This window comes from Physeter macrocephalus, chromosome 11, assembly GCF_002837175.3.
Source record: "Physeter macrocephalus isolate SW-GA chromosome 11, ASM283717v5, whole genome shotgun sequence".
NCBI lineage: Eukaryota > Metazoa > Chordata > Mammalia > Artiodactyla > Physeteridae > Physeter > Physeter macrocephalus.
Window position 1 is genome coordinate 171,261,356 of NC_041224.1, and position 18,920 is coordinate 171,280,275.

The window sequence follows — 18,920 nt, forward strand, 5'->3', positions numbered from 1 at the left end:
AACAATTTTATAAAAATGGAATCATCTATATGACATGTATGATGTGTCTGATTTAAATGTTCTTGAATTTAAAAGAGAAAAATAGGGCTTCCCTGGTGGCGCCGTGGTTGAGAGCCCGCCTGCCGATGCGGGGGACGCGGGTTCGTGCCCCGGTCCGGGAGGATCCCACGTGCCGCGGAGCGGCTGGGCCCGTGAGCCATGGCCGCCGAGCCTGCGCGTCCGGAGCCTGTGCTCCGCGACGGGAGAGGCCACAGCGGTGAGAGGCCCGCGTACCGCAAAAATAAAAAATAAAAAAAAAAAAAGAGAAAAATAAAACTGAAAGAACTGCTAAACTTCTGACGTTTCTCTGTCACAAGGAATGTTAGCTCCGATCCCTCCGACATTACGAAAAAAGAGACTATGAGATCCATGAGGCTGAAGTCATGATGGTGTTCTTAAAAATGTGTCAATGTATACAGCCTCAATCGACTGGGAAGCATGTAATGTTCTGGAAGTTATATACTATCATAATTAACGAAAAACTATCTTACAAAATTTAGAGAGATATTTTGTATTAGGGCTGATGCTGAGAAAATTGATCTTCAGAAAAGGGCACAGATAATCTATAATCAGATCACTGGCAATCTCCTAAGAAAATCAGGTATTACGGAAGGAAATCTATTGTGAAGCTTAAAGTACAACAAGATGAGAAACTGAAGATCAGTAGACTACAGCTAACATTCTTTCTTTCCCCTCTGCTTTCTTTCAAAATTCTCAGAAATTGCACCTCAAGCACAAATCTTAATACAAACACAAAACATTAACCAGAAATCAGTCTAATGAGGTTCTGATTCCAGAAGTACATGAAAGAGGGAAAAATCATCACGGAAATGAAACAGACCCCGCTGGCTCCGACCCCGCGACACGTCTCACCTCGCCCGTGTAGTCCTTTAGAACCCCCTTGTACACGTCCGAGCCGTTGGGCCTGTTGATCACAGTTCCTGGGGTGGGATTGCTGGAAATCAAAGGACACGGGTGAAGCACACAATTTGACGTACCTCTGAAATCTATGTCTTCGTGAATACGCCCCTGTTACGCTTAAAAATACTAAACGACCGTGGTTGTCACAGACATTTCTCATTGCCTCTGAGGTCACCAACGCGTTAGTGATTTTAGCAGCTCGGGGGTCTCGGTGTCCCACAGCTCCTGAGTTCCTGGCAGGAGCAGCGAAGGACTGATCTCTGCAAACCGAGGACAGGGACCCAGGCCCCCGCGTGCCTGGCTTCCTGCTGGACACCAGATTGCATCTTGGGGGCAAGATGTCATCAAGAGATCTCTCAGAGCAAAACTACTTTCAGAAAAAGACAGAACAAAAAACAAGGCTTTGATACAAGAGCTTATTAGGCATTAAAGCTCAGGATGGATCATGAACTGTTATGTGATCACAGTACAGGGCCATAGTCTGGGAACCAAGGAGCTGGGAGACTGGATAGGGTCAGGGTTAGCACCCATTCAAGGAGCTGGGAGACTAGAACGGGTTAGATGTTCTAATGTATTCTAAGATACAACTGAGCCTTCTGTGTACAGGGCCTCTGAGGCGTCCCTGCTCAGAGCTTAGGAACAAGCACCACAGAACCCAACGATGAGTCAGCTCCCCGAGGTGAGAGGGAACTCATGCTTTAAATGCTTCCAAAGCCCCAGCCCAAGGACCTTCACCACCATTTCCTATGTCCCTGCCATTGCTGGGTCCCACCAAGATATGGTCAAAGCTCTAGATGAAGCAGCCATGTGGAATTTCATCCGGGAGTCTGTTTCTATTCTAATGTTAGGCCGCTGATCTAAGGATTCCTGAGGGTCCGTGTGCATTTTTTAAAATGCCCTGAAGTTCCTCACCATCAAGTTCAAAGCACTCCCTACTCACTCTTCAGAGTTAGCGATGTCATCATACATCATCACGATGATCTGCTCATCAGGAATCCCATTTCGGTGAACAATCTGGTAGGCGTGGCACGCATCGGCCTGGGAGAAGTGGTTTTGTCAAGTGTTAGATTTTTCCCGGAAGGAAGCCAATTTTGGAGTTCTAATGAGCAACATGTTCTTTCTCATGGAAGATGTGCTGTGAACAGCTCCCTACTGGGCAGGTATTTAAATTATTTTAAAACACACTCATTTATCTTTTTCAATTCAATTTTTCAAATCCACCCCCCCATGAAACTTTCATTCATCAGGCAGTTAGTGTATATGTGGATTACACACACACACACACACACACACACAGCCCACCACCACCACCACCATCACATCTACATGCAACAAGGGCCTTTGAAAGTCCTGAATAAGTTATTTTCATTTTCCACACCATAGAAAAGTCTCCTGAAAGCACTGATTTAGGTCTGAAGAACAGAATGACTTAGAATGATGAACCAGCAGATTAAAAGCTTAGCGGCTAGTTCTGTATCACACAGGATTCTTCTGGTTCTAGTAACTTTAACTGCCATAGTTGCTGTTCAGAGAACTGAGTGAAAACTCAAAAGTTCAGCTCAGGAATTGAAATGAGGGATGTGCTTTTTAGTTTAAAAAATAACAAGGGTTGGGACTTCTCTGGTGGCGCAATGGTTAAGAATCCGCCTGCCAACGCAGGGGACACAGGTTCGAGCCCAGCTCCGGGAGGATTCCCATATGCCACGGAGCAACTAAGCCCGTGCACCACAACTACTGAGCCTGCACTCCAGAGCGAGCCACAACTACTGACGCGCGTATGCCACAACTACTGAAGCCCACGCACCTAGAGCGCATGCTCCACAACAAGAGAAGCCACTGCAGTGAGAAGCCCGCGCACCGCAACGAAGAGTAGCCCCCGCTCGCGGCAACTACAGAAAGCCCATGTGCAGCAACAAAGACCCAACACAGCCAAAAATAAATTAATTAATTTAAAAAAATAAATAACAACAAGGGTGACCATATTAAGGGTAAAAGAAAAACTTTGCTATGTGATTCCTTGTCCATAAAAGGGTGAAGACATTCTTTGCTTCCTTTTTCAGATGACCCATACTACACTCCATGACATGGAAATCATTTCAGAACAGAAGGGAAATATGTCACCTAACTTTCTGCTTTTATTTAATTATGTCTTTCCTAGGACAAAGCATAAAAGAAACAGTCTGCCCAGCTACTTGCCTCTCTAAGGAAGAGGGCTTTAGGAACTGGACCTCCACAGATCATATTCTACACAGCTCTTAGCACATCAATTAAAATAAAGCTTGCCCGACGTGGATGGACCTAGGGACTGTCATACAGAGTGAAGTAAGTCAGAAAGAGAAAAACAAATATCATATAATATCGCTCATATGTGGAATCTAGAAAAATGGTACAGGTGAATTTATATGCAAAGCAGAAATAGAGACACAGATGTAGAGAACAAACTTATGGATACCAAGGGGGGAAGAGGGGGTAGGACGAACTGGGAGATTGGGATGGACATAAACACACTACTATGTATAAAATAGTTAACTAATGAGAACCTACCCTATAGCACAGGGAACTCTACTCAACGCTCTGTGGTGACCTAAATGGGAAGGAAACCCAAAAAAGAGGGGGTATATGTATACGTATAGCTGATTCACTTTGCTGTACAGCAGAAACACAACATTGTAGAGCAACTATACTCCAATAAAAAGTAGTTAAAAAATAAAATAAAGCTCACCCACCATCAAACCCAGCATTTTGCCTGTAGATTCCCCACACCAATGGACTTTATAGCACAAGATGGTTGCTCAGAATACAGCTGCTAAATGTTGAGTGGGTGAGTCTAAGAGCTGTTAGATGAACAGATGACTGAATAAATATGAAAACTCATACATTTATTGACTTTCTTCTATTTGTCAGGCACTGTGCTCAGACTTTCTACGCACGATCTCATTTAATTTGCATAACAACTCTATGTGATAATTATTCCCATTTCATAGATGAGGTAATCAAAGCTTAGGGAGGGGAGGTGACCTGTCCAAGTCACAAAGCTCACAGTGAAAGATCCCAGGCATTCTGACTCCAGAACTTGATATTGCTTCAGACAGGGACAATCAAGAAATCATTAAAACTGTAAAGGCCCAGGAAGAGCAGGGGGCTGAAAATCTAAACATAGATCATTTTTAAAAAGCTACTAAATATCACACACACACACATTAAAATGTTTAAGTCCCCATTTCTATACAATAACAAGGACCCTCAGACACCAACTGTGGGAGGATGAATAACAGCCCCCCAAAGATGTCCAAATCCTAATGCCCAGAACCTGTGAATATGTTACACTACACGGCAAAAGGGAATTAAGATAGGAGATGGATTTAAGATTGCTAATCAGCTGACCCTAAAATAAAGAGGTTATCCTGGATTATTCCAGCAGGCCAAATGTAATCACAGGGGTCCTTATTTGTCAAAGAAGGAAGCAGGCGAGTTGGTGTCAGAGGCATATAATGTAAGAAAGACTGGATTGTCACTGCTAGCTTTAAAGATGGAGGAAGATGCCACAAACCAAGGAATGTGGGCAGCCTTTAAAAGCTAGAAAAGGTAAAAAAATGGACCTCTTCAAGAATCACCAGAAAGGAAAGCAGCCCTTTGGACACTTTGAACCTAGTGAGACGCATTTCAGATTTCTCACCTCGAGCTGTAACATAATAAATTTGTATTGTTTTAAACCACTAAGTTTGTAACAACAACAATAGGAAACTAAAACATTGATGGTGGAAGTATAGTGTAATTGGCACTGGGCTCGGGAAAACATCTTGACGTTATCGGATCAGGCTGAAGCATATACCCTCCAACCCGGCAATTCTACTCCAAGCTATACCCTAGGCCAGGGGTCCCCAACCCTCGGGGCCACAGACTACTACTGGTCCTCGGCCTGTTAGGAACTGGTCCGCGCAGCAGGAGGTGAGTGGCGGGCCAGCGAGCGAAGCTTCATCAGCGGCTCCGTATCGCTCCCCATCGCTCCCCGTCCGTCGCGCGCATTACCGCCTGAACCATCCCTCCCCCACCCCAGTTCCGCAGGAAAAACGTCTTCCAAGAAACCGGTCCCTGGTGCCAAAAAGGTTGGGGACCGCTGCCCTAGACTATGTGTAACGGGAGAGTGTTCACAGCGTCACTGCAACAGTAAAAATCAAGAAATAATCCAAAGCACCATCAATAGCTGGAAAAATAAACTGCCCTATGTTCATATAATGGAATATCAGAAAGCTCACATAAATGGAACACGTAAAATGGAACGAAATACAACCCATGCTTCAAGATACATGAGTCTCAGGAACCTAATGACAAAAAGAAGTCATAGAAAAAAAATATTCACCACAGTTTACGTTATATAAAGGTCAAAACAGACTAAAGTAAACATTATGTTGCTTAGTTAAATACATATATGATAAAGTCTAAAGCAAAGCAAAAGAAAACTCAGGAACTTGCCCTCTGGCAGGAAGGGAGGGGGATTGGATCACACAGGGAACAAGGTACTAGTAGTCTTCTTTTGCTTTAGCTGGGTACAAGGTACACAGGTATTCATTTTATTATTATTCTTTAAACTGCACGCATGTTATATAGACATTTGTTTTCTATTTCATAAGAAAATAAATCAAACCAATATTATATCAGATTTAACCTTCCCTGTGATGACACTGGAGTAAGCAGGAACACCACCCACTCACCTCAGCGCAAGTCACACTATTACTTATGTCTCCTGTCAGATATTAAAAGGCAGGTTCATCAAAAACCAAAAAGAACTTAGGAATAAATTTAACAAAAGAAGTGCGAGACCTGTACACTGAAAATTATAAAACAGTGCTGAGGGAAATTAAAGAAGATCTAAATAGAGGAACATCTCATGTTCATGGATCAGAAGACCTACTACCCTTAAAATTTTAAAAAACCGATCAGCAGGGATTTCTGCAGAAATTGACAAGATGATCCTAAAATTTGTACAGAATTGCAAAAGACCTAGAAGAGTGAAAAAAAAAATATTGAAAAAGAAGAAAGTTGGAGGACTTTCACTTCCTGTTTTTCAAAACTACACTGGGAAAGAAGAGTCTTTTCAACAAATGGTGCTGGGACAATTTGGATATCCATAAGCAAAATGATGAACTTAGACCCTCACTTCACACCATATACAAAAATTAACTCGAAGTGGATCGTAGACTTAAATGTAGGGGCTAAAATAATAGAACTTTTAGAAGATAACCGAGGAGAAAATCTTTGGAACCTTGAGTTACAACTGCAAAGAGGTCATAGATATGATACCGAAAGCATGGTCTATAAAAGGAAAAAACTGATAAACTGGACATCATCAAAATTAGAAACTAGTGCTTCAAAAAACACCAGTAAGGAAATGAAAAGACAAACAGCAGAGTAAGAGGAAAATGTCTGCAAAACACATATCTGATAGAGGACTTGTACCTAGAATATGCAGAGAACTCTTATACCTCAATAAAACAATCAGTCCAATCAAAAATAGATAAAAGACTTAAATAAACATTTCACTTAACTAGATATACGAATAAGCCCATAAAAAGATGATGTCCACGATCATTAGTTATTAGGGAAATGCAAATTAAAACCACAATGAGGGGCTTCCCTGGTGGCGCAGTGGTTGCGCGTCCGCCTGCCGATGCAGGGGAACCGGGTTCGCGCCCTGGTCTGGGAGGATCCCACGTGCCGCGGAGCGGCTGGGCCCGTGAGCCATGGCCGCTGAGCCTGCGCGTCCGGAGCCTGTGCTCCGCAACGGGAGAGGGCTGGGCCCGTGAGCCGTGGCCGCTGGGCCTGCGCGTCCGGAGCCTGTGCTCCGCAACGGGAGAGGCCGCGGCAGAGGGAGGCCCGCATACCACAAAAAAAAAAAAAAAAAAAAAAAAAAAAAAAAACCACAATGAGATACCACTTCAAAGCCAGACAGACAGTAACAAGTGTTGGTGAGTGTAAACCAGGAACCTTCATCTACTACTTGTGGGAATGTAAAATGATGCAGCCGTTTTGGAAAATTGTTTAACAGTTTCTTAAAAAGTTAAGTATAAATTTACCATATGATCCAGTAAATTCTACTCTTAGGTGTCTGCCCAAGAGAAACAAAAACATTTGTCCATACAAAGACCTGCACACAAATATTCTTAGCAGTATTATTCATATAGACAAAAAAAATGGAAACAACCCAAATGTCCACCAACTGGTAAACAGAAAAAAATGTGGTTTATCCGTACAATGGAACACTATTTGGCGAGAAAATGAATGAAGTACTGATACATGCTACAACACAGATAAAGCGCAAAAACATTACCCTAAGAGAAGCCAGACACAAAAGACCACGTTGCAGGGCTCCACTTGCATGAGATGTTCAGAAGAGGCAATCTTACAGAGATAGAAAGTGTATTAGTGGTTGCCTCGGCCTGGAGGTAGGGAAATTGGCCCAAGGGATCTTACCGGGGAGATGCAAATGTTCTAAAACTGGTTTATGGTGATGTTTGCACAATTTGGTAAATGCACTAAAAAAATCACTGAGTTGAACACTTGAAATGGGTAAATTATACATGCTCTGTAAAATATGCTTCAATAAGACCATATATTTTAGAAAACATATTCAGCCTGTCCTGTTAGTGCTCCCCTACACTGTCTGGCTCCTCACCAGCACCTTGACAGGCAGATGCTTTTACTCCCACTTCACAGATGCGGACAAGCTCAGGAAGGGCTCGTGGCTTCCAACCCAGATCTCCTGCCCCTGACCATGCCCTACGCCCTGCCTCCACACACAGTGGTCTCAGAGCCAAGCGCTGATTCTCTCTTGGGTCCTTGGAGTTACTTGGTTGCCTCTAACTTTCTTAATTCAGAAGGGTTTTTGGTTGGAGTCAAGCATTTACTGGTACCCAAGAGAGATAAAAGTAGGGTTAGGCCAAGTCAAATGACTTGGAGATGGTGTTAAAGGTTACTTGAATGAACTCCCTGGAACATATCTGATGTCTATGCATTTTTCCCCTTAAAACAGAAATGCCATATGACATGCCATGTGAGAGGAGGGTATTGAGCAAGACTTTGAAGAAAGGGCAGAGCCCTCTGGACTGCTGAACAGAGACTGCTGACTTAGCTTGTTTCATGGCTTGCGTAAGGAGTTCCGACGGGGCTTACTAATGCATCCCGTGATGTCCTGGTGCAGGCCACTGTCCGGACACTGATTGTGCTGCCTTACCTCAGGCCAACTTAAGCAAAATAAGGATAACTGGCTTGGAGCAAAGGCTAAATACTTGGCGTGTTCCAGTCACTGCCAAGGGGTCCACTTTCAAACCAGGTAGGGGCTGGGAAGTGTTTCTCACAGGCTGCTCATTGAGAGGATATTACCACTTGAGGGTATATTACCACTGAGTGTATATTACCACTTCCTGACACGTGCTCTGAGCGCAGCAGAGGCTAAGCCCTGGGTCTGGGCTTTGCGGGGCTGCCTCACTGAGCTCACCACCTCCTCAAATTTTCCAGATGAGAATCAGAGGTTTAGAGTGAGACTACGTAATTTGTTCAAACTAATACAGCAGGTGAGAGGAGAGCAGGAATTATACCCGGGGTCTGTGTAAGTCCACGGCCCTGCCCAGCCTCTGGCTTGGACAAGGACAGCCCTCCTAGGCCAACTGCATTCCCCCAAGTCAGTCCTACTCCGCTCTGCTCTCCATGCATGTTTCTGTTTTTAAAATATACATGATATTTTGCAACAAGATGGATTAACCTCAAACACATTATGCTGAGCGAAAGAAGCCAGACACCACAAAGACTGCATATTGTATGACTCCATTTACATGAAGTTTCTGGAGAAGGCAAAACAATAAAGACAGAAGGCAAATCCTTGGTTGCATGGGGCTGGGATGGTCACAGGCATGGGGGACTTTCTAGAATGATGGAAGTGTCCTAAAACCGGACTGTGGTAATGCTTGCACAGCTGTATGAATTTACTAAAAATCAAGAAACTATAGGATAGGTGAACTGTATGACATGTAAACGTATACCTCTTCAATAAAGCTGTTTCTCAAAAGTAATTGTACACACTTTAAAAGTATATCAAATGAAAGGTGGTCTCTCAGAAATGTAATGACTCTGCCCTTGACCCTCCATCATCATACCTTCTCCTCCCTACTCCGACGTGTGTGAGTCCTAGACTTCTCCCTCTCCCTCCCTGCTTCCTCCTGGCTGCAGGATGCGGATGTTCTCAAAGCCTTCCCGGATGAGGTGGAGTCCCCTTCCTTTCCGCTCCAGCCCCCAGCTCGAGACCAGCAGAGGGGAGGAGGCACCAGCATTCTCCCAGCCCCTCACCCCTCCTGCTGTTCTCAAACCACTCCCATCCTACTGCCAACACGCCAGACCTCCTCCTTCAGTGCCCCACTGCCCAGCAGTGACCTCAAACCGCCCCCAAGCCCCCTTCTCCTAGTGACGCCTGGCTCACATCTGCCTGTCCGCCAACTCCCACCATCCTCAGCGTCCTCCTGTTGGCCTGGGCAAGGGTGAACTTCACCTTCAGTCCACTTAACACCACCCCCTGCTGACCCCACTGGGCCTTATACTTTCCTTCTCGGCGTGCTCAAATCTCTGCCCTAAAATAAACCCTCCTCCAGTCCTGTTCCTCCCCTGGTGACCTACATACTTCTTTTTCCCCCTTACAAGCCTGTCGGAAGACTAGATGGTACAGCTGTCCCCGTGTGCAGCTTAGCTTGCACCGCGGGGCCTCTCTCTCTGTCCTCCATGCACTGCAGCCTGGCTTCTGCCTCTGCCACTGCAGAAGCCTGTCCTCCCAAGACCTTCCCCTCAGCACTCAAGAGGCCGCACGCCCCATCAGCATCACCCCAGACCAACCAACTCCCTCTCTGTCATCCCATTATCCCAGCCAAAACTGGAAAACAGAGAAATCCAATTCGGTTTAACCAACATAGGTTAAATAACCATCAGAAAGCACAGAAAAGTTCTCTGCAGTGATTTAATTGTGCCTGGTGTACTAACCTTCCCTAAACAAAAGAAATTTGTGATAATGAATGCTGTGTTCACTCAAGGAAAATATAAACCCCTATAAAAATGTAAGTTTAAAAGTCTGTGTAGAGGGGCTTCCCTGGTGGCTCAGTGGTTAAGAATCCTCCTGTCGATGCAGGGGACACGGGTTCGATCCTTGGTCTGGGAAGATCCCACATTCCGCGGAGCAACTCAGCCTGTGCACCACAACTACTGAGCCTGTGCTCTAGAGCCCATGAGCCACAACTACTGAGCCCACATGCCACAACTACTGAAGCCCGCGTGCCTAGAGCCCGTGCTCCACAACGAGAGAAGCCACCGCAGTGAGAAGTCCCCGCTTGCTGCAACTAGAGAAAGCCCACGCACAGCAATGAAGACCCAACACAGACGAAAATAAATAAATAAATAAATAAAATTTATTTTTTAAAAAAAGTCTGTGTAGAAAAAAAAAGTCTGTGTAGGTTCTAGGCGAAAAGTTCTTTCAAATACTGTTTTAGTGCTTGGCCTCCAAAGTCGAGACGGCAAATGTTGGCAGTTGGCTGAGAAGAGAACCCGTCCGGCTGGGATATGGGCTGAGGCCAGAGATGATTCAGCACCCACGTTTCCTCTTCACAGCCTCAGTGCCAGCATCCTCCCTCATTCAGGGATGAAAATTTCAGTCTGTGGCCACTTCTTTTTGCCTTGCTTGCCTCATTCCATTTTGATATGGAATATTTTACCCAGGGAAACTAGCAACACTTAAAAATGTTTTCTGGGGCAAAGGTTAATCGGATACCTATACTTAATAATATTTAACCAATACATGCTTTTTTAAGTTGGTTGTATAAAAACCAGGGTGGCTGATGAAGCAGCCTATCCACTATCAGTGACCCATATTTAACACCGCATCTTTCTGACTCATGGTTAGAGAGGGAGGAGAAAACTGAGCTGGGCAGTTAGTACTCGGGTTGCTCCTCTTTAACTGGGTCAGGTCTGGGTTAAGCATTAAAAAGAAAAGGGATCATTTTGCCATAAGAATTTTTCAATCAAGCCAAATTTCCTATTCAGCTAACATACAAAAAGCTTTCAAGAAATAAGTCATTCAGTAATCATCCAATTATAGAGCCAGCAGGAAGTTCATCTAAACCAACCCCTATTTAACAGGTATGAAACTGACACCCTGGGAGGGAAATGCACGTGAGGCAGCCCCGCTAGGCCCTCAGGAACACAGATGCCAGGTCCGTGCTGTCTAATACAGCAGCCGCTGGCCACACTTGGTGATGGAGCACTTCGACTATGACCAGTCCAAACTGAATGTAACATGAAGGTAAACGTGCACTGGATTTTGATGACTTAATTTTTTTTTTAAATGTAAAGTATCTCATTAGTAACTTTTTATATTGATTACAAATGAAATGATGATAGTTTAGCTATATTGGGTTAAAGAGGACATATGAAAGTTAATTTCACCTGTTTCTTTTTAGTTTAAAAAAAACAAAAATGTGGCTACTAGAAAATTTACCACGACACAGGTGGCTCTCCTGTTGGACGGCGCTGCTCTGGAGCTACTCACTCTGGGTTTGAATCCCGGCTTGACCACTTGCCATCTGGGCCACGTTGGGTTGAAGTACTGACCTTTTCAAAGCCTCAGTTCATGCATCCATAAAAAGGGAACAAGAACCAGATCTACTGCACGTAACCCCACAATGGTTAAATGAATTAATTTGTGTAAAGGGCTCTTAGATGTAAGCCCAGCACCTACTGTGATCATCTGTGCATCTTGTCTCTGAGAACTGAAAGATTCAATGACTTTTTTCTCTTTTTCAAATTTTCTTACTCTTTTTAAAAAAATTTTTTAATTAAAAAAATTTTTTTTAATATTTATTTATTTGGTTGCACCAGGTCTTAGTTGTGGCAGGCGAGTTCCTTAGTTGTGGCTCGCCAGCTCCTCAGTTGCAGCATGTGGGCTCCTTAGTTGTAGCACGTGGGCTCCTTAGTTGTGGCATGTGAACTCTTAGTTGCGGCATGCATGTGGGATCTAGTTCCCTGAGTAGGGATCGAACCCGGGCCCCCTGCATTGGGAGCGTGGAGCCTTATCCACCGCACCACCAGGGAAGTCCCTAAAATTATTTATTTATTTATTTATTTATTTATTTATTTTTGCTGCAGCGCACAGCTTGCAGGATCTTAGTTCCCCAACCAGGGATTGAATCCGGATGCTCAGCAGTGAAAGCGTGCAGTCCTCACCACCGAACCACCAGGGAATTCCCTCAATGACTTTTTTTTTTTTTTTTTTTTTTGCAGTACGCGGGCCTCTCACTGCTGTGGCCTCTCCCGCTGCGGAGCACAGGCTCCGGACGCGCAGGCTCAGCGGCCATGGCTCACAGGCCTAGCCGCTCCACGGCATGCGGGATCTTCCTGGAGCGGGGCACGAACCCGCGTCCCCTGCACTGGCAGGCAGACTCTCAACCACTGCGCCACCAGGGAAGCCCTCAAAGACGTTTTTAATAACAACTTTATTAAGGTATAATTTACATACCATAAAAGTCAACCTTTTAAAATATACAATTCAGTGGTTTCCAGTATATTCACAAAGTCATGCAACCATCACCACTATCAAATTCCAGAACATTTTCATCACCCCCAAAAGAGACCCATACCCATTAGCAGTCTACCTCTGCCCAGACCTTGGCAACTACTAATCTACATTCCGTTTCTCTAGATTTCCCTACGCCAGACTTTCATATATAAATGGAATCCTATGGTCCTTTGTGACGGGCTTCTCTCACTTAGCATAATGTTTTAAGGTTCAGCCATGTTGAAGCATGTATACAGTACCTTGTTGTTTTTTATGGCCAAATGTATGGATGGACTACATTTTGTTTACCCATTTATCAGCTGATGGACACTTGGACTGTTTCCACTTTTTGGTTAACGTGAACAAAACTGCTCTAATCATCTGAGTACAAGTCTTAGGGGGGACGTATGTGTTTATTTATTTTAGTATATACCTAAAGAGTGAAATGCTGGGTCATATGGTAACTGTGTGTTGAAACTTTCGAAGAACTGCCAGACTGTTTTCCGAAGCAGCTGCGCCATTTTACATTCTCACCTGGAGGCTGCGCTTCTAATGTATTTACGAATATAGATTCTTTCCGCTCTGATTTCTGCCAGGCTGATTTGCTGGGGATGCCAGGAAAGATGAGGAGAAAGGGGTAAGGGCACAGCAGCAGGGCAGAGGCGTGGAGGGCAAAGAGGCCTCGCGATGCTTTGACCAGAGTCCCGTCGGCACCTCAACTTGCTGTGTGGCCTCGGGCGAGTCACCTCCTCTCTTCAAGTCTCAGTTTCCTTATTTATAAAATGAAGGCATTAGACCAGTGGGTCTCAACTGGGGACATCTGGCAAAGGCTGGAGACAACTTTGGTCATGACAGTGGGTTGGGTGATGCTCCTGGTATCTAGAGGGCAGAGGTCAAGGATGCTGGTAAACATCCTACAATGTGCAGGACAGCCCCCCAACAATAAAGAATTACCTGGACCCAAGTGTCAATAGTGCCAAGGTTGAGAAACCCTGCATTAGACTGAGGTGACCCCAGATGGGCCACTTTGAGAAACTGCCAAAATGTTTTCCAAAATGGCTGTACCATTTCATAATCCACTCAGCAATGTGGGAGGGTTCCCATTTCTCCATATCCTCACCAACACACTTATTTTTGCCAACCTAATAGGAATATAAATGGCTTTTTAAAAAGTCTGTTCTAGTAACAATGTCCAGGATTGTTTACAGAATGCCAGTGTCATAAAGGAAACGATTAGGCATTTTCTTACCTGGTGCCTATAATTATACCAGCCATTTGATCCTGCGACAATCACCACCCAGTGCTTGCCTCCGTCCTCAGGATCGTCCACGGGAATAGCACCGACTCCCAGGACCAAGCTAAGCAACACAGCGACTTCCCAAATCATTCTGCGCCTTGGAGTTCCACTGCAGAAATCTGGGAAGAGAAAGGCTGAGTCAAGCAAAAAAGGAATGACATGAACAGAAGAACATTGCTGGCCCCTAAGAAAAGATCACAGCAAATGGGTCAAAAAGACAAGACGATTTAGTCATCAGACACAACATGCTGAGGATAAAAATGATGACAGAGCAGAATTTTATTCTTAGCTCTGCGGCCCTTTTCCCCAGGGGGAGCAGGGGGCTGCCCAAAGCTCCCAACCTTCACTGTGGGTTGAAGTTATGAGTATAAACCAAAGAATATTGAGAAAGCTCTTGGGGCAACCTTTTAAAGTTTTTGTCACAACTTGGAACGTGGCAGACAAAATTCATCAACAAACTTGACTGTGTTGGAAAAACGCCGACCACATGCTATGAACTGTCTGTCAGAAAACAGACATATAATGTGTGCATAGCAAAATGTGGAAGGCAGACAAAATTTAACAGCAGTTATTCCTGGGTGGTAGGTGGAATTAAGGATGATCTTTATTTTTGTCTCTTTTACTACAATTAATATATATTAATTATACAATAAAGTTTGTAAAAATTCAACATACATTCAATATAAACACGGGGGGCGGGGGCAATTTATGTTTGTGAGTTATCTGGATAAGCTATAGTCTAACACTGGCAGCCCAAATGAATGTCTTTGCATAACACTTACAACCCATTTACATTATTCTGTACAAGGGGCAGGGCAAATATTTTAATCCTTGTTTTACAGGATGGGGAGGTGGAAGCACGAGAGAAGTGACTTGCCCAATATCTATAGACAGTCAGCTCTGGGCAGAGATCAGAACCAATGCCTTCGGAATTCCTGGTCCAGCCTTTCTGCTACATGGTTCTGCATCTCAAGACTTTATTCTTAATGAAGTACATGCCCAATTTTATACTTCATTGCCAAAACTTTAGAGGGCTTTAAAGCACAGAAGGCAAGACTGAGGCCACTTTGCATTACTCAGACAAGGATGTTATCTTACTGCCCTGTGTCCTGACTATGTTATTTTAAAAAACAGCCTTCCTGTGACAGAAGCCAGGCCTGTCACTCTGAGACAAGAGGAAAAACAGTCTTTGAGCATCTCAGTCTGCTCTGAGATACAGGGACTCAGAGCAGAACAAAGTCTAGGAGGCTAACCTCTGCCTCCGATGCCTTTTGACAAAACAGAGCTCATTCACTCATTCACTCATTTATTCACTCATTCATTCACCCACTCGGCCAGAGTCTCCTGAACTCCAGCCCTGCCAAACAAAGCGCTGGGTGCCAGGAACGCAGCAGGGACAGGACAAAGCCTCTGTCCTCACGGATCGCACAGCCAGCTAAGGCATGAACCACGTCTAAGCCTAAGAAACCATCCTCAGCATCTGTGCCTGACACTGTGCTGAGACTCAAAATGATGGATTTCCCCCCAGGTGAAAGAACAGGAAGCCCTGAGTCTGGTAAAAGTTTAAAAAAGTAAAAGCACCTTGGGCCAGCGCTTCTCCAACTTGACTGTACGCCGAGATCACCTGGGGGGCTTGTACGAAGGCAGATTCTGATTCAGTAGGCCTGGGCAGGGCCTGAGACTCTGCATTTCTGACAAGCTCTGGGTGATGCCCAGGACAACACGTGGACTCACAGCAGGCCTCTTCCTTAACCCTGGCAGGCTCTAGTCGGCTCCGCCCAGAAGCCTGGCATCCCCGTCAAGAAACCACACTACTCTATCCCCCGGATAACTCCTCCCAAGAACTCAGTTCTTAATGTGTAAGAATTAAGAATCTGACTTGGTGCTAGATCCAGGTTTCTTTAGGTCCACTGCAAGGTCATGGATGTACAGGTAACTACGATAACGTGCCCCAGGTTTGTTTTCAAGATTGTCTTGAAACGGTCAAGGTGCGTAACAGATGAGGGCGGTGGACTGCCTAGGCTGCCCCAACACTGGAACCTGCTGCTCTGTTAATATGTTAGCGTGTATCGGAGGATGCTCTCCCAAGTCCACTCGACCTGCCCAGGGCTCACCATGGGGCAATAAAAGGTGAAGTTATACAAATGTATGAAGCAGCAGCAGTGAGGTCAGGCAAGAGACAGCCAAACTCCCATCCCCAGAGCTCTGCAGTGGCCTCCAAACGGGAGGGGAGGTGTGCCAGTGACTGCTGAGGTCCTCCAACCAGCAGCCTCCTGGCTGCCGCCAAGCCTCCCAGGAAGCCGTCCCATGCGGAAGGGGTCGGCGAACTTTTTCTGTAAAGGGTTGGAAAGTAAGTATTTTCAGCTTTGCAGGTCACACCATTTCCATCACAACTCTTCAATGCCCACTGTATCACGAAAGCAGCCAGAGACAATACGGAAACCAGTAGACATGGCTCCGTTCCGGTAAAACTGAAACAACAGGGAGCCAGAATGTGCTCTCGGCCCACATGACTGGTACAGCCTGGGGTTTTTATCATCTTTCACCGACAATCATGAAACAGGCTCTCTGGTTTGCACACCACTCTCTTCTGAGTTTTGATCATGTGACTTAATCCTGAAGGGGCTCATTCCTCTGGAGACACTGGTGTGTGACTTTTCCCCCCTCTTTTTTTTTTTCCTGTGCCTCACAGCATGCAGCATCTTAGTTCCCCTGACCAGGGATCGAACTCGTGGCCCCTGCAGTGGAAGCGTGGATCCTTAACCACTGGACCACGAGGGACGTCCTCCCCCTTCACATTTAAATAAAATACTAAAATTGAACGGTTGCCTGACTGTGAACAACAGAATAGACATCACCAGCTCAACTGCCTAAATTAGCAAACAAAAAACACCACCAGGTTATTTTTACAAGTTCCAGTTTACCTTTCATTCTTCTACTAAAATACTAGCAAGTTACTCCTCGGTGAGGCAAAGTACCTTATTCATACACAAGTGATATTTTCATGGTTAACATTTGGCGATGGTTCCTGTCTATCTTCTTTTTCCTTCTTCTTCTTATAAACACAGAGTTGTGGTTCCTTGAACACAACGCCAAGTTAAAAGCCTCACAGGGACTTCCCTGGTGGCGCGGTGGTTAAGAATCCGCCTGCCAATGCAGGCGACACGGGTTCGAGCTCTGGTCAGAGAAGATCCCACATGTCGCAGAGCAACTAAGCCCGTGCCCCGCTGAGATTTGAACCCTGGCTATCTGGCTCCAGAGCCAAGCTCTTAATCATTAAACCAAACAGCCTCCTTAAAAAATAATGTTTTTCAATGTAGTTTGGAGCTTCCCTGGTGGCGCAGGTGTTAAGAATCCGCCTGCCAATGCAGGCGACACGGGTTCGAGCCCTGGTCAGAGAAGATCCCACATGTCGCAGAGCAACTAAGCCCATGCGCCACAACCACTGAGCCTGTGCTCTAGAGCCCACGCACCACGACTACTGAGCCCGCGTGCCACAACTACTGAAGCCCGCACGCCTAGAGCCCGTGCTCCAACAAGAGAAGCCACCGCAATGAGAATCCCACGCACCGTAATGAAGAGTAGCCCCTGCTCACCGCAACTGGAGAAAGCCTGAGTGCAGCGACGAACACCCAACGCAGCCAAAAATAAATAAATAAAATAAATAAATTTTTAAAATAAATAAATAAAAGCCTCACAGTGCGACACTGATTGGGAAATGCCACTTAAAAAAACATACTAATGCTATTCTGGGAAACATATTGGGGCCTCGGGCAAAGGAAAGAGGTGAAAGTAATATAATCCTTCCACTGCCCTCAGCAATGAATACATCTCAAAGCAGCAGGTCTCAGACGGAAGTTTCCTGGTCAGCAATATTCCTGACAAAGTCAAAACATGAAAACAAAGTCATAATCTTGCCGCATACCTATTATTCTTGTTTCATCAGAGTGAAAAGTTCATGAAGAAAAAGTAAATGATCCCTGCCAAACTAGCCCTTGGCGACTGCTATTTTTTGCTCGTGGTCCTCCATGGCACCAGTCACACAGGCGTTGTCATCTACTTCTTCCTGTCTACCCGCCCATCTATCCAACAAACACGGCCTGAGCGCCCACCAGGTGCTCACAGGCACTGAACAGGGCGCCAAACAGATGAAACCCTTCGCAGAGCTGACATTCTAGCAGGAAGAGACAGACCGTTCAAACACACAGGTTGTCCGGTGGTGAGTGCTGGGGAAGAAATAAAGGCGGGGGAGGCAGTCCCGGTGGGAGCGGCAGGTATCATTTTCAAAAGGGGAAGATTTTAAGAAGGTAAGGGAGCCCGCCTGTGTGTAGCAGCAAAACCCTGGAAGCAACATAAACGGTCATCTACAGGAGCCTGCCTAGTTACATCAATTGTGATACATCCTTGTATAATGGGATACAGTGACACCTTTAAAAGAGGAAGGGCAGTTTTTAACGTGCCAAGCGTGGAAAGACCTCCAAGGGGATGGTTAGGGGTATGTGTTCAGTTCTGCTAACCGTTTGCAGGGAGACAATGACCCAGGTAGTTTTTGCTCTAACCAGGGGCGGGACAGAAGTCTCCCCAAGAGTGCTCTGTGTTGCTGCACGCTGTGGGAGAGTGGGACATGGACGTGTCTACGAGCCATGCAGTGTGTGAGGCACTTTACCATCCTCACAAAGGCCTGTGAGCAGTCTCATTACTCCCTTCAGCTGAGACGGACTCGCAGAGGTGGAGAAACTAGGTAGAGAGTGGCACTGCTGGGTGACACACAGATCTCATTCCAAAGATTGCTTCTTCCACTACACCACCTCGCTTGTCACAAAAAAGCACTGTTTACGTGACTATCTGGGAGACCCTGCAACCACAGATGGGAGCGCTACACCCCACACCCCAGGGCCTCCAAGTTTCCCCCAGTAGCAGGATACCCACAGTGCTCTTTACCACCCCACTATTTTATTTTATTTATTTACTTTTTTTAAACAAATTTTATTTATTTTTGGCTGCATTGCGTCTTTGTTGCGGTGCGCGGGCTTCTCATTGCGGTGGCTTCTCTTGTTGCGGGGCACGGGCTCTAGGCAC

The 18,920-nt window shown here is 45.4% G+C and overlaps 1 protein-coding gene across 1 annotated transcript in view; it reads right to left on the bottom strand.

The window, feature by feature from the left end:
• Window positions 1–18,920, bottom strand: part of LGMN (legumain) — a 36,709-nt gene that overhangs the window by 12,339 nt on the left and 5,450 nt on the right. Inside the window, exons 2-4 of the mRNA XM_007127325.3 lie at window positions 13,794–13,960; window positions 1,901–1,998; window positions 913–994 (exon numbers count right to left, since the gene is read on the bottom strand). Of these exons, the coding sequence (XP_007127387.1) occupies window positions 913–994; window positions 1,901–1,998; window positions 13,794–13,931 (318 nt within the window). The 5' untranslated portion in view covers window positions 13,932–13,960. The remainder of the gene's footprint in view (window positions 1–912; window positions 995–1,900; window positions 1,999–13,793; window positions 13,961–18,920) is intronic.